The sequence below is a fragment of the Microtus oregoni genome, unplaced genomic scaffold, assembly GCF_018167655.1.
Source record: "Microtus oregoni isolate MIOR12 unplaced genomic scaffold, Mior012 000021F_ref0000039, whole genome shotgun sequence".
NCBI classification, from domain to species: domain Eukaryota; kingdom Metazoa; phylum Chordata; class Mammalia; order Rodentia; family Cricetidae; genus Microtus; species Microtus oregoni.
Window position 1 is genome coordinate 14,891,730 of NW_024543080.1, and position 12,991 is coordinate 14,904,720.

General features: G+C 36.9%; 1 protein-coding gene across 27 annotated transcripts in view; it reads right to left on the minus strand.

Moving 5' to 3' along the window:
• The window catches only part of Adgrl3 (adhesion G protein-coupled receptor L3), a 752,737-nt gene that overhangs the window by 341,095 nt on the left and 398,651 nt on the right, over positions 1-12,991 (minus strand). For 25 of the 27 annotated variants that reach the window (XM_041671395.1, XM_041671374.1, XM_041671372.1 and 22 more), the window contains one exon: positions 7,219-7,328. The exons of the other annotated variants lie outside the window; for them this stretch is intronic. In XM_041671395.1, the coding sequence (XP_041527329.1) occupies positions 7,219-7,328 (110 nt within the window). The remainder of the gene's footprint in view (positions 1-7,218; positions 7,329-12,991) is intronic. 27 annotated transcript variants of the gene reach the window in all.

Consider the following 12,991-nt stretch of genomic DNA (forward strand, 5'->3'; position numbering starts at 1 on the left):
TTTGTTAGGGAACCTTGGCATCATTCACCTAAACTCCCTCCAGGACAAAATTTTATTTTATTTTTCTTCCTTTTTCTTCTTGGTATTGAGGATAGAGCCCAGAATCTTCACTTAAGCACACCCTTTAGGAAACAAACATTTTCTTTTGTTTTTCTAAATTAAGCATTCCCAGTGTTTACCTAAATATCTGGTATGTGCTGCGTTTTCAAGAAGGGGAAGATAGTAAAAATGGGACATCTCCCAAGCAAATAGTAGGATCTATTTTGGCACAACTTCCACGCACATATGAAGCACCCAGACAGAGGTAAGAGAGGCAGTTTAGAAGGAGGATGTAGAAGAGATATTATCCACCAGCAGCTCTTGTTTTAAGTAGTGTCAGGATTTCCATAGATGCTTTATAAATTTGACATATAAACTTTAATTATAATCACTGATTAATCTTCAAAATCTTTGTAGATTATTGTTATGTATAAGAAACTAACAGAAATTCTTCATGTTAGAAAAAAGCTCCAGCTAGTGACAATAAGGAAGGGAGGGAAGAAAGGGTAATTGCTATTCACCAATCTGTTCTGCGAAACTAATATTTATATATACCTTTTTTATTTAAAATCCTTCATTTAAATGAATAAGGTTTTATTGATAGACAAGGGCTGCTTGTGTTTATTCTGCTAAAAATGCTTTCTGAGGAGTCATTTGGCCTCATTTGCTTTTCAATTATTCAGTGCGTATTTACTGAATATCTACTATGTGTCTCAAAAGAAATTGAAAACTAGGATAGCTCTCAATATTTCTTACTCTTTCAAAAATTATAAATAGCTAATTTTAGTATAGTAAGTTAAGAAATATGAAATTACTTAATAAATACTAAAAACCAGTGTATGTATATATTAAAATATGCATGAATTTAAACTTTACTTGCCAGAAATATTTAATTACATAAATGTGTTCAATTACTTGAGTATAAAAAGTTGGAACTTTGTTGCTAAAAGTATAATGCATTTTTCTTTCTGTTAAAGACACAGCACTAAAAATTATTTATTTATAATGATTTTTATAATAATAATAATTATTATTCATGTTATTTCATGAGGACATTAGCCACATTCATATTAGGATGTCTAATGTGAAAACGGGGAAAGTCCTAAGATCTATAGACTGCTCTAATCAAACACCCTTGTGTAGGAGTTCTCCAAATTACATATTTCCTCCGATAATTTCTTAACAGAAACACTGCAAGAGACTGCAAGAATTTATAATGTGTGCTTGATATTTTTGAAAGGCTGAAACAAAGAGCTAAGGAGGAAAACGGGATCGTGAGGATAGACAAGCACCTCTGATGGGTAATAGGTATGAGATTGTACACCTTGGGAGAAACTCGATTTGTCAGCAGAATGCAAAGGAAAGATTTTCTCCTCAGAACACTCAGAGTAGGAGGTACATTGTTTTATTGTTTTCTCCCTGACAAAAGTGGTCCTGTAACTTGGCTAAATAAAGGCAGTTCTACTGGAAGATGCCACAATTACAACTTGCATTCAGGTCAGAATGGGTGGGAGCTGGAGAAGAACGGAGAGAGAAGATCAAAAATGAGGTGTTGGTAAATGGCGAGGTTTAACCCTCTGAGTATTTGGGTCATTTCCTGGGGGAAAAAATACCTGCTAAGGAGGAAAACCAAACTTTAAAAGAGGACAGAGATAGTATAAAAGCCACAATTGAACTAAGGAAGGTGTGACAAGAACAGGGAAAGGTATTGATTCACCTGCCCCAAATTTCATTAGAAACAGGGAACCTGTGAACATAGACAAGAAAAGACAGAACGAGTTAAGAGGATTTAGTAAAGGTTAAATATAACTTCAGTGGAAGTTGAGAAAAAAGAGTACACAGGTCCCGAAGCAGCAATCGTACTAGGTTAGTGCAGTCATTGACCGCCTCCCCCCCATGGCATCTTCAAAAGCGAGTGATACCAGATTAATTAGGCTAAGATTTTATGTAAGATTATTGTTCAACTATATCTATGCATCGAGTCCTACAAGTCTGTTAAAAAATATAAGTTGTTCTGGCACTGATTATGGCCAGAGCCTGATCGTCAGTTTTGTAAGCATTCCTTGGTTAGTTTACTTCTCTTAAGTAATACAATAGACAAAGCTGAATTTCAGTCTACATTACCTCTAATATGCTTTATTATCATTAATAAGCTTTCTTATATAATTCTGCTAACCATGAAAATTATCTCTTTATAAAAACCAGTATTGGGTACTATAAAGTCGATTCCATTGTGGCTCGTCCAGAAGAAATAATGTCAGTTCCCAAATCAGCTGGCTCACAACTGTCTGTCACCTCAGCTTCAAAGCACCTAGCATCTTCCTCCGACCTCCACAGTCATACTCACACATGTAACATACACACACATGGACATAAATAAAAATAAATCTTTTGAGAAAGAAAAATCAATATTGCAGGATTAACGGGACCACTCAATGAATCTGGCTGCCTGCTGCTACACCGGACTACCTGAGTTTAATCCCTGGGGTGCACATGGTGGAAGACGATCTTCACACATGCACTGTTGTGTGCATGTGAGTACACACACACACACACACACACACACACACACACACACACAAAGAAAAAACCCAAATGAGTAAATAAATGTTAAAAAACTCAATGTTGCTTGTGAATTACATACAGGGTTTCTGTTAGTTTTTGTTAATTTGACATGAGATGGAGAAGCTTCAGTTGACCAAATGCCTCCCTCAGATTTCATAGGGAAGTTTGTAGGACACTTTCTAGATTAACCATTGATGTGGGAAGGTCCGGGACCCCTATGGACAATGCTGCTCATGGGCAGTTGGTCCTGGATGATATAAGAAAGCAGGCTGGCCAGTCAGAATAAGCCAGTTAGCAGTACTCCTCCACGGCTTCTTTAGTTCCTGGCTCCAGGTGCCTGCCCTGAATTCCTGTCCTGATTTCCCTTCATTAAGGATTCTAAGCCACAAAAATGTTATAAATAATGGCACTGGGTTTTGGGTTTTGATCCTACTGCATGTACTGCTTTGGGGGGGGGGGGGGGGACTAGGCTGTTTGGATGCTCACCTTCCTAGACCTGGATGGAGTGGGGAGGACCTTGGACTTCCCACAGGGCAGGAAACCCTGACTGCTCTTTGGGCTGATGAGGGAGGGAGAGGGGGACAGAGGAGGGTAAGGGAAATGGGAGGCGGAGGCGGGGAGGAGGCAGAAATTTTTAATAAAAAAAAATGTTATAAATACATTCATCTCTAAGTTGCTTTTAATGATGGTCTTTATCACATAAATGGAAAACTAACTAACATCATTAATGTGTCCAATTTTACTATGTTCATCAATTACTAACGATACCTCCTGATAAATGCATTATTAGGTGACCGACAATTATGTGAATGTCACTGATTAAATTTGAAGAAATCTGTGTAAAGCCTATGATGCCCCTATCCACTACAGATTATATATCTTAGACTATACACATGTAGTGTCTACTAAGTAAGGTTTGCAGTTGTAATAAAATGGTACTTGTTTATTACAATATATATAACCACACCAAAGGTACAGTAAATGTATTGGGCAAGTGAGATTTTGCCACTCCACTGTAGCATTAAAGGACCACAGCCATATTATGTATTCGCGAAATTCCATGAAGCAGCACAGATGTAGATTCCACAGTACTTTGCTTGTGGTCTTTGTGCGTGTGTGTGTGTGTGTGTGTGTGTGTGTGTGTGTGTGTGTTGCAATGGCATTCGTGGATATGAGTGTAGGATTATGTATATGTGGGGTATAAGTAGACCGGTGTGTACATGTGTGTGCATATCAGAGGACAACCCTGGTTTTTGTTCCTCTGGTGCCATCTCCTTTTTTTGACAGGTTGCCTCTTTGGTCCAGAACTTTCTTCAAAGTCTAGACACAAGAATTCCATTCATCTGCCTACCTCCTTGTGCCTGGTTGCAGGCAGACTGAACTCAGGCCCTCAGGTTTAGAAGTCAAGCATTCTACAGACTGGGCTATCCTCACAGTTCCCAGTTCATGGTCTTACATTTAGAATGGAACTGGTACTATCCATTTGTTTAGGTTATGGCATTACAGAAATTATTTACCTGTTGAATGAAAATGTCAAAGAATGAACTGTAAATTTCATTTCCCCAACACTAAATCTCAGTAAATTTCAGTTTTGATACAAACACCCCTCCACAAAAAAAAAAAAAGATAAGAAAAAACCTTCTTAACTCACTATAGAGAAGAAGCTCATTAAAAGTTACAGACTTGTTTATATTCTAGAGTTTTAGAAAGTGTTTGGAAAAACGAGCTTGTAGTAGTTTCGTGACTTCTAGGAATGCAAACTGTTTAAGAAATATTTAAGAGGTTAGGAAGCCAGGATTGGATCTGGGAAACACCGTTTGCACTACCTGGTAGTTACGGAATATTACTGAGTAGAAAGAAATGAGCATCAAATAACTTGGGGGGGGGGACAACAAAAAATCTATGAGGCTAAATATCACAGCTCCTTAAGAGTGGGTAGTGGAGGCAGATAATGCCTTAGTTCTGATATTCTCTAGTTCCATTCCTTGCCGGTATGTATCTAACATGCTGAGCATAAGGTTCCTTTGCAGTAAAATGGTGATGTTCATAATTCCTAAGAAAATGGCTATGAGAGTCAAGATGTTAAATATGTAAACCTTTAACCCATGGGAATAATGACATGAGATGGCATCAATAATCTTAGTCAGTGACTTATTTTCAGCACTCGGAAAAACATGCATTTCATGTTTCAGACAAAGAGTTGGGTATGGATCTAGATTAGGATTTATTAATATATCCTAGAATGTCTATGGGGAAAAATAGAACAAATTCATGCTTATATGCCTGAGAAGTCAGCTACTTTTAAAGTAATCAGAATATATTATAAATCTATGATGTCTTAATCTCATCATCCTGTTAAATAATTGCCAACAAGCTTTGATGCATGGGCTGGTTCATGATTTAGACACTTTTCCTGAAAGAAGGGTTCATGTATCTTAGACTGGTCCTAAACTTGCAATATACTTAAGGATCACCTTGAACTTCATATTTCCCTGGTTTCCATCTGCTTATTGTTTGCATATCATATATAGATCAACATGCATGTTTTATGATAATCTAGGGAACTCATGGCTTGGTGCATTCTCGGCAGTCAATGAACTAAGCAGTGTCCCAGACCCAGTTTCTGCCTTGAGTGATTTTTTTCTAAAATTATATTAAGTTTATTAAATGCATTTCACCTCTGAATAATTCTTTTTTTTGATGTCTGCACCTGAAGCTTGTTTTCTCTGCATAATTCTTTAGAACAAGTATATTAAGATAATTTAAACACAATTCAGATACACACAACAAATTCATATAGTTTAAAGTAGATAGCCCGTATGCCCAACTTGTGATTTTTTATTAAAGAAAACAACCAGATTAATAACATACTGAGAAATGTTTTTAAGACATCCAGAAAATTTTATGATTATCAGAAACTTCAAATATAGAGATTTAAAAATCATGTTTTTCATCATTGGGAATTTCTGAGAGAAAAGACATATGTTTAAAAGCACATCCTTTTATGCAAAGAGTGTGAGCAACTTCTTATTTATATTGAAGTGATTTCTGCAGGGGACATTTCAGAATGGATCTGGCAGAATCTTTTTGAGTTGTGATCCTCAAACAGAGCTGATGACATACAGGGAACTGAAGAGACAGCTGTGAACTGTTTCATTTTTTTTTTAAAAAAGAAATATCCATAATCTGACAATTTATCTCTGCTTTCATGTTTCAAAATATGAAAATTAGAATATTAATGTAGGTTTTTGAGAACTATTTTAGAAATGAAGTCTTGTCTATTGTACATTTTTTTTCATAAAATGCCTTTCTAGAAACGCATTTGGCATATTTCACAAAGATCTCATTATGCATGCAACGTGGAACTGTCTCAGTTTGAAGATGATGTATGCATTTCATTTCTTAAAATATCACTGGTCAACAAAAAATGGCCACTGGGAGCTTTATACTTTTTACAGAGGCCCCTGTAGAGACAATAATATCTAAAACACAACTGAGAGTAAAAATTGAATCTATATACTTAAACACAGTTTTCAGAACAAAATATACAAGTACATGAAATGTGCTGATTTCTCACTATTCCGTCATGCTACCATGACTCAAAATGAAATTATATCTTGCTTCATTATTACTTTTAAATTATAATTCATTTCTTGTTAGCCAAAATTCTCTCTATTTTTGAAGCGTGCGCACTTCCATCTCATGAGTCATGTGCTGTTTCTCGAAATAAGCACGGATGAGCAAGCTCAGAGCTGTCTCTTGGCACGGGAAACCTGCTGATCCCCAGATAGTTTTCTCCTTCTGAGACATCAAAGGAAGTTGGAACCTGGGATTTGTTTATGATCCCAGGTGTTCTCTATCTCTGGGATGAGCTGAATATCTAATATGAGACTACAGGATTTCCTGTGTGATTTTCACTACCAAATCCTATGAATAATTAACTAGTAAGAAAAAAAATCTTTTGTGATGGTGAATCTTCCTTTGGGATAAGAACTCAGAAAATGCTCCATTTTAGATTATTTCATTCTTCATTAATCCTGAAGAAAAAAAAAACACATTGCTCCTCTATATCATGGCTGATCTAAAGGCTGCAGACATACTCCTGGGAGTGTATAAAACACACTCTGAAGTTTTCTTAATTCATGGCCTCCTGTGACTCTCCAGTCTATACCCTGTAAATGGATATGCATCAGATTTTCAAAAGGTTGACAGTACGTACATAAATCTTATTTATAATTACTTTAATCACACTGAAAGAAATCAGTTTTGAGGTTATTATGCACATAAGTATATAAAATTTACCATCAATTTCTATCTGCTGAAGCTTGGAGAAATTCAGCATGGACATACTACCTCCTCTTTGATTATCTATGCATTGTGTGTTCTCGCATTAGAAGCATTGCAAATACAGGTATTCATTACCAAAATATAGCATCAAAATTAGATGTTCTATGGACAGACGATGTGGAAGAAGTCTAAGACCTATAAATCCCACATCATCTGTTGCCTTCTTCACATTGATGTGATTATTTTATGCCCTCCCAGAGAATGTCAGTACATGCAAATTAAAGAGTAATTAATATCTTTTTAAAAGAAGTATAGGAGTATACATACTATAAGGGACACATTCATACTGCACTTCCAGGTATTTATAAGTTCCTGGACATGGGTCTGGAAAAACATCAGGACCTGCCACCACAGCACACTGGGTTCTGTTATTGCATCTGAAATCAAAAGAAATAAGAAATAGTAAATTTATACAAGCTTAAATCATCATAAATACCAACACTGACATCATTTTACTTTCAGTTATGTAGAATTAAAAAATATTTTTGCTGACTTAGGACTTCAGGTATATTAATGGAGTACATTCAGTGTGCTTTAAAAATTAAAACATAAACATCTATTTGTGTATTTTGTATACTAACTTACATTTGCTCAAATAGGACATAATTCTAAGGCAGCAGTTAAATACTGCTGAAGCAATACAAAGTCATGCAGAGGACACTGGCAAGTCTGACTATTTAAGGTAAATGTACTGTTTCATCAGCTACAAGCTCATCATAGATGTACATGAAGATACAAAGGTAACTAAAATTGTAAGTAAAGATTGTTTAACCTGTAAATGAATATCAAAAAACAAACAAAAAACCAAAGAAAACTTCCAAGTATATGACAAGTCTTTGCTTGCATGCAAACTTTCTTTAACATATTCTAGAATGAATCCAAGATTTTCAGAATAAATCCTTTCTTCTGATAATCTAAACGTAGAAATATTCACATATGTCCTGTGTTGTCTTACTTTTAGTTGATCTCATTTACTAGTTTATCAACAAATGAAGCATATACATTTAGAATATACAGTTACATTTTAATGTCTATAGATGTCATAAAATTACTCCCCCATATATCAGGCTTATTAATATATGATCTTCTAACAGAGACACGTTTCTTTCGTTGAAGAAATAGAGGTCTACTCTCATTGCAAACTCCAGAAGAGGCTACCTAAGGCCATCATTCTGCCACTTGATCTCCAGCATGCCTGCATCCTGTGTTTCTAAAACTTTACATCCTTGATCAGCATGTGTCCCTAACTGCCACACCTCAGACATAGGCAACCTCCTTTCTATGCTCTGTTTCTTTCAGATTCACATTCGTAGAGCCCTGGAATTTGGGCTTTAAAATGAACAAATCCACATACATTGCTTAGAAAAGAATTTTAGTCCTGTAATGATGTACCAAGTGTAACAGTGACTTCTAAGTTATAATCTTTCCACCATTGAGATCTATAATAGTGGCTGGCTGGAAGTATGAATGTTTTCAATTGAAAATAGATGGAACTGAATCTGCTTTACTTTATTACCATCTACATATGGTCACATTTGGAAGCTGAATCTCCTTCACTTGTATGTAGGATGAGCCAAACAAATTGAAGTGTTGGCTTGAATTCATTATCTCCAAGTGCAGTGCATTGTGATTCCACTATTTTCTAAATGTGAAGGGGCAATCGTTCACAGAAACACCTTTATCATATAGAATGCTAATATATAATCTCTATTACCATATGACATGCTAATTTATTTCATATATCCTTTCTATATTATATAGTATGTTGATACATTTATATAATATTTTTGTACTATATGGTTTGTAAATACACTCAGGAAATCCGTACAAAAAAAATTATGTCAATATCTATTTTATATGCCTATATTTCTCTTCAGTGGGTGGCATGACCATTTTCCCATGTGTTCATTGAGAAAGACATTAACAGCTAAATATATTTTCTTGAATTACTTGTGTTATCTTATTTTTTTTATTCCTAATTCATAGCAATCTGCATGGTATTTCATGAGAGCAATAAAAAAATATTGCTTTATTCTCTGAGTTACAAAATGTCCTCTGTGGCATGCCTGGTATAAGATGAAGGATGTCATAGAGTCATCAATTTGGTGTTTCCTAACTAAACTTTATATACGAGAAACCAAAGAGATACAGAATTGTACATTGAGAATAAAAAAAGAAATTTCATTTGTATTCTATATTAAGATAATTGTTAAAAGGTGTAAAAGAAAATTCACATTGCCACGAGAAAATTTTCTTTAACTTTTACATAACAGTGTTTAATAAATAGCTAAAACAGATTGAACAGAAAATGACTAAGAGTGGGGTGTTTGTGTACATGCATGTGCATGAGCAAACGAGCATCATGTATATACTTTGATACTATTAAAAATAACTGAACAGGTGCGAGGTGGTGGTGGTGCACACCTTTAATCCCAGCATTTTGAAGGCAGAGACAGGCAGATCTCTGTGAGATCTAAGCCAGTCTGTACTACAAAGTAATGTCCAGGATGGGCTCCAAAGCTACAGAGAAACACAGTCTCAAAAACCAAACCAAACCAAACCAAACCAACCAAACAAGCAAACAAAAAATTGAAGGGGAATAAAGAGATGGCTCTGCAGTTAAGAATACTTGGGTTTCCCAATAGATCAGCCCCACTGTCTCAGTGGGTGGGTGCACCCCTCGTGGTCAAGACTTCTTTGCTCATGTTCTCTCTCCTTCTGCTCCTCATTGGGACATTGGGAGCTCAGTCCAGTGCTCCAGTGTGGGTCTCTGTCTCTATCTCCATCCATCACCAGATGAAGGTTCTATGGTGATATGCAAGATATTCGTCAGTATTGCTATAGGATAGGGTCATTTCAGGTTCCCTATCCTCTGCTGCCCAAGGAAATAACTGGGGACATCGCCTTGGGCTCCTGGGAGCCACTCTAGGTTCAAGCATGGGATAAAACTGGATTCTCTGAACATGGCGAATAATGAGGGCTGATGAGAAGCCAAGAACAATGGCACGGGGTTTTGATCGTACTTCATGTTCTGGCTTTGTGGGAGCCTAGCCAGTTTGGATGTTCACCTTCCTAGACATGGACGGAGGGGGGAGGACCTTGGACTTTCCACAGGACAGGGAATCCTGACTGCTCTTGGGACTGGAGAGGGAGGGGAAGAGGAGTTTGGGGAGGGGAAGAAGGGTGGGAGGAGGGAAAGGGAAATGGGAGGCTGGGAGGAGGCGGAAACATTTTTTTCTTTTTCTCAATAAAAAATTTAAAAAAAAGAAAAGAATACTTGGGTTTGCTGTCCGGCACCTATATTGGGTGACTCACAAGTGCTTTTAACTCTACGTCCAAGACATGATGCTTCTAGATTCCTTAGGCAACTGAATTTTTTTCTCTTTTTTTTCTTTTTCTTTTTATTTATTTATTAAAGATTTCTGTCTCTTCCCCGCCACCGCCTCCCATTTCCCTCCCCCTCCCCCAATCAAGTCTCCCTCCCTCCTCAGCCCAACGAGCAATCAGGGTTCCCTGCCCTGTGGAAAGTCCAAGGAACCCCCACCTCCATCCAGTTCTAGTAAGATGAGCATCCAAACTGCCTAGGCTCCTACAAAGCCAGTACGTGCAGTAGGATCAGAAACCCATTGCCATTGTTCTTGAGTTCTCAGGCAACTGAATTTATAAGCACATATCCTCCCCAAATTTCGATATTCATACTGATAAAAAAAAAACAACTCCTAAGCATAATATAAAGCTTCTTTATTTTGCTTATGTCAACACATGTTTCCTTTTCAGCCTTGATCAGAGAAGTTTCCTTTTGCAGTGCACAGCTGTGACAGTAGAAACTCAAGCTGCTAGATAAGTGCTGAGATTAAGACAGGACTGAACACTTAGTCTAAACAAGACATATGTATCACCTCTTAAGTGTCGGGAAACATAGAGAAGATGGGGCAGAAAGAACATAAAAACAGAGTGCCAGCGAGAATGGCTGGGAAACTCTATCTTCATGTCATGACACAAGTAATCATGAACTAACAGCCCCTCCAGTTGTCTGCATTGGGTTTGCTCAGACAGAGCGTTTTAAAAGTCAGGCATGAATAAAAGAGAGACTCATCGTACCCTACTCCCTGATGAACCAATGACCATTGGTTTAAGCACCTTCAGTTGTAAAGCCACTGCACAACTTACTGTGCTCTGACGGATAGTTTTACATGGTTGCACGTATGGTCCTACAGGATATACTTCATGCTTCATATAAACCAAGATGATAAACTAATAATATCAAAATAAAAATAAAGCACTCTTCTATGCTTCATTTTAATTAGAAGGAAATTTTAATCACAAGGCACTCAGCAGACTACCTTCCTCAGATAGTGACCCAAAGAGGTAATGACTAGGTCCTATTTACAAAACTATTTCTAAAATAAATACAGCTGTCAACAACAGCCAGAGACGACAGAGGTAAATATTCTCAGTAAGATCTATAGCTTACCAGAGACTGATCAGATGAGGGTCTGATAGCCAGGAAGATGAGGTGATTTGGGTTTCCCCTCTGTATGCTATGAATATGTTTTATTACCATTTGTTAATTAAAAATAAAAGCTGCTTTGGCCTATGGCATGGCAGAATATAGCCAGGCTGGAATAGAAGGTGGAGTCAGGGACATGCCATGTAACTATCAAAGGAGTAACATGCAGACACTGGTTAGCCACAGCCTAATGGCAATACACAGATTAATAGAAATGGGTTAATTTAAGATGTAAGAGCTAGCTAGGAATATGGCCAAGCAATACTGTAATTAATATATTATCTGGGTGATTACTAGGTTCTGCGTGGCTGGGGAACCAACACAATTGTCCGATTACAATGAGCTGAGTAGAGAATGGGTTTGCAGCAGGCCAGCATCAACATCTGAATTATGTTCCCAAGTATCCTCCTCCACCTGTGGCCATTGTGTCATGTTCAGAAGAAACCATGTTTAAAGTTTTTAAAGGCTGATTATTTTTCCTGAATTGACTACCTCATGTTTTGATAGAAGTGAATGCTTTAAAATTTGTACTAAAATTTATACAATGCCACTTTTATAAGTGCTGTTTTTCTATAAGATTCCTCGATAGCGTTTAAAATATATTTTCTTTACACATAAAGATGCACATATATTTATTAAATACAAAATTGTGATATAAAATGCACAGGTGCTTGTCACCTAAGGAATCTGGTACACGTCAATCTAAAACTGTATGTCCAGAAAACCACTGCTTATCACTTCAAAGTGTCTCATGTCTCCTACTGGAAATATTTCATACTTGTTTTCTTAAATATGTGGCTTATGTTCTACATTTAAGAGATGCCAAGGAAAGTGGGACAAGAATACTCGATTCAAGACAATATGTGAATAACAATTATTTAGAAATACATCAAAGGCAAAATGGAAAAATCTGTACTAGAATTTTGTTTCTTTTTCAGTATTTTTTCATACTATTTATGTATGTTTTTACATCATTTCTACTCTCTCCTCTCTTAATCTTTCTTTGGCTTTCCCATTCTTTCTCAAATTCATGACTTCTTGTTTTCACACACAAACACACACACACACACACACACACACACACACATCTTGCTTTGTCCATTTAACATTGTCCGTATGTATATTTTTATGCATCTTGGGACTGGATAAGCTACCAGGATTTTGTCCCTTGAAAAGACTAATTCTCCCATTCTCAAGAGTCTTTAAGAACCTCCAGGTCTTCCTCTGGAGTAGAAGAATCTTGTGAGATCTGTCCTGTCTTCACTGGCAGGTCTACTGGTGGTGCTCTTGTTCGGGTCTTAGAGAGACAAGCATGTTTTTGAGACTTCATAGCTTCAGTTCGTCTATCATAAACAGAAGGTACTGTGTCACAACAGACATCCCATTCCTCTCGCCATTAGATTTCCACCTGTCTCCCATGGTGTTTCCTGATTCTTGGCCATAGAGGTTGTGCTGTGTATGTGCCAAGTCACTTTGGACATCATTTAGTCAATTGTTCTCGGCATCTGCATTTTGACCAGTTACAGATTT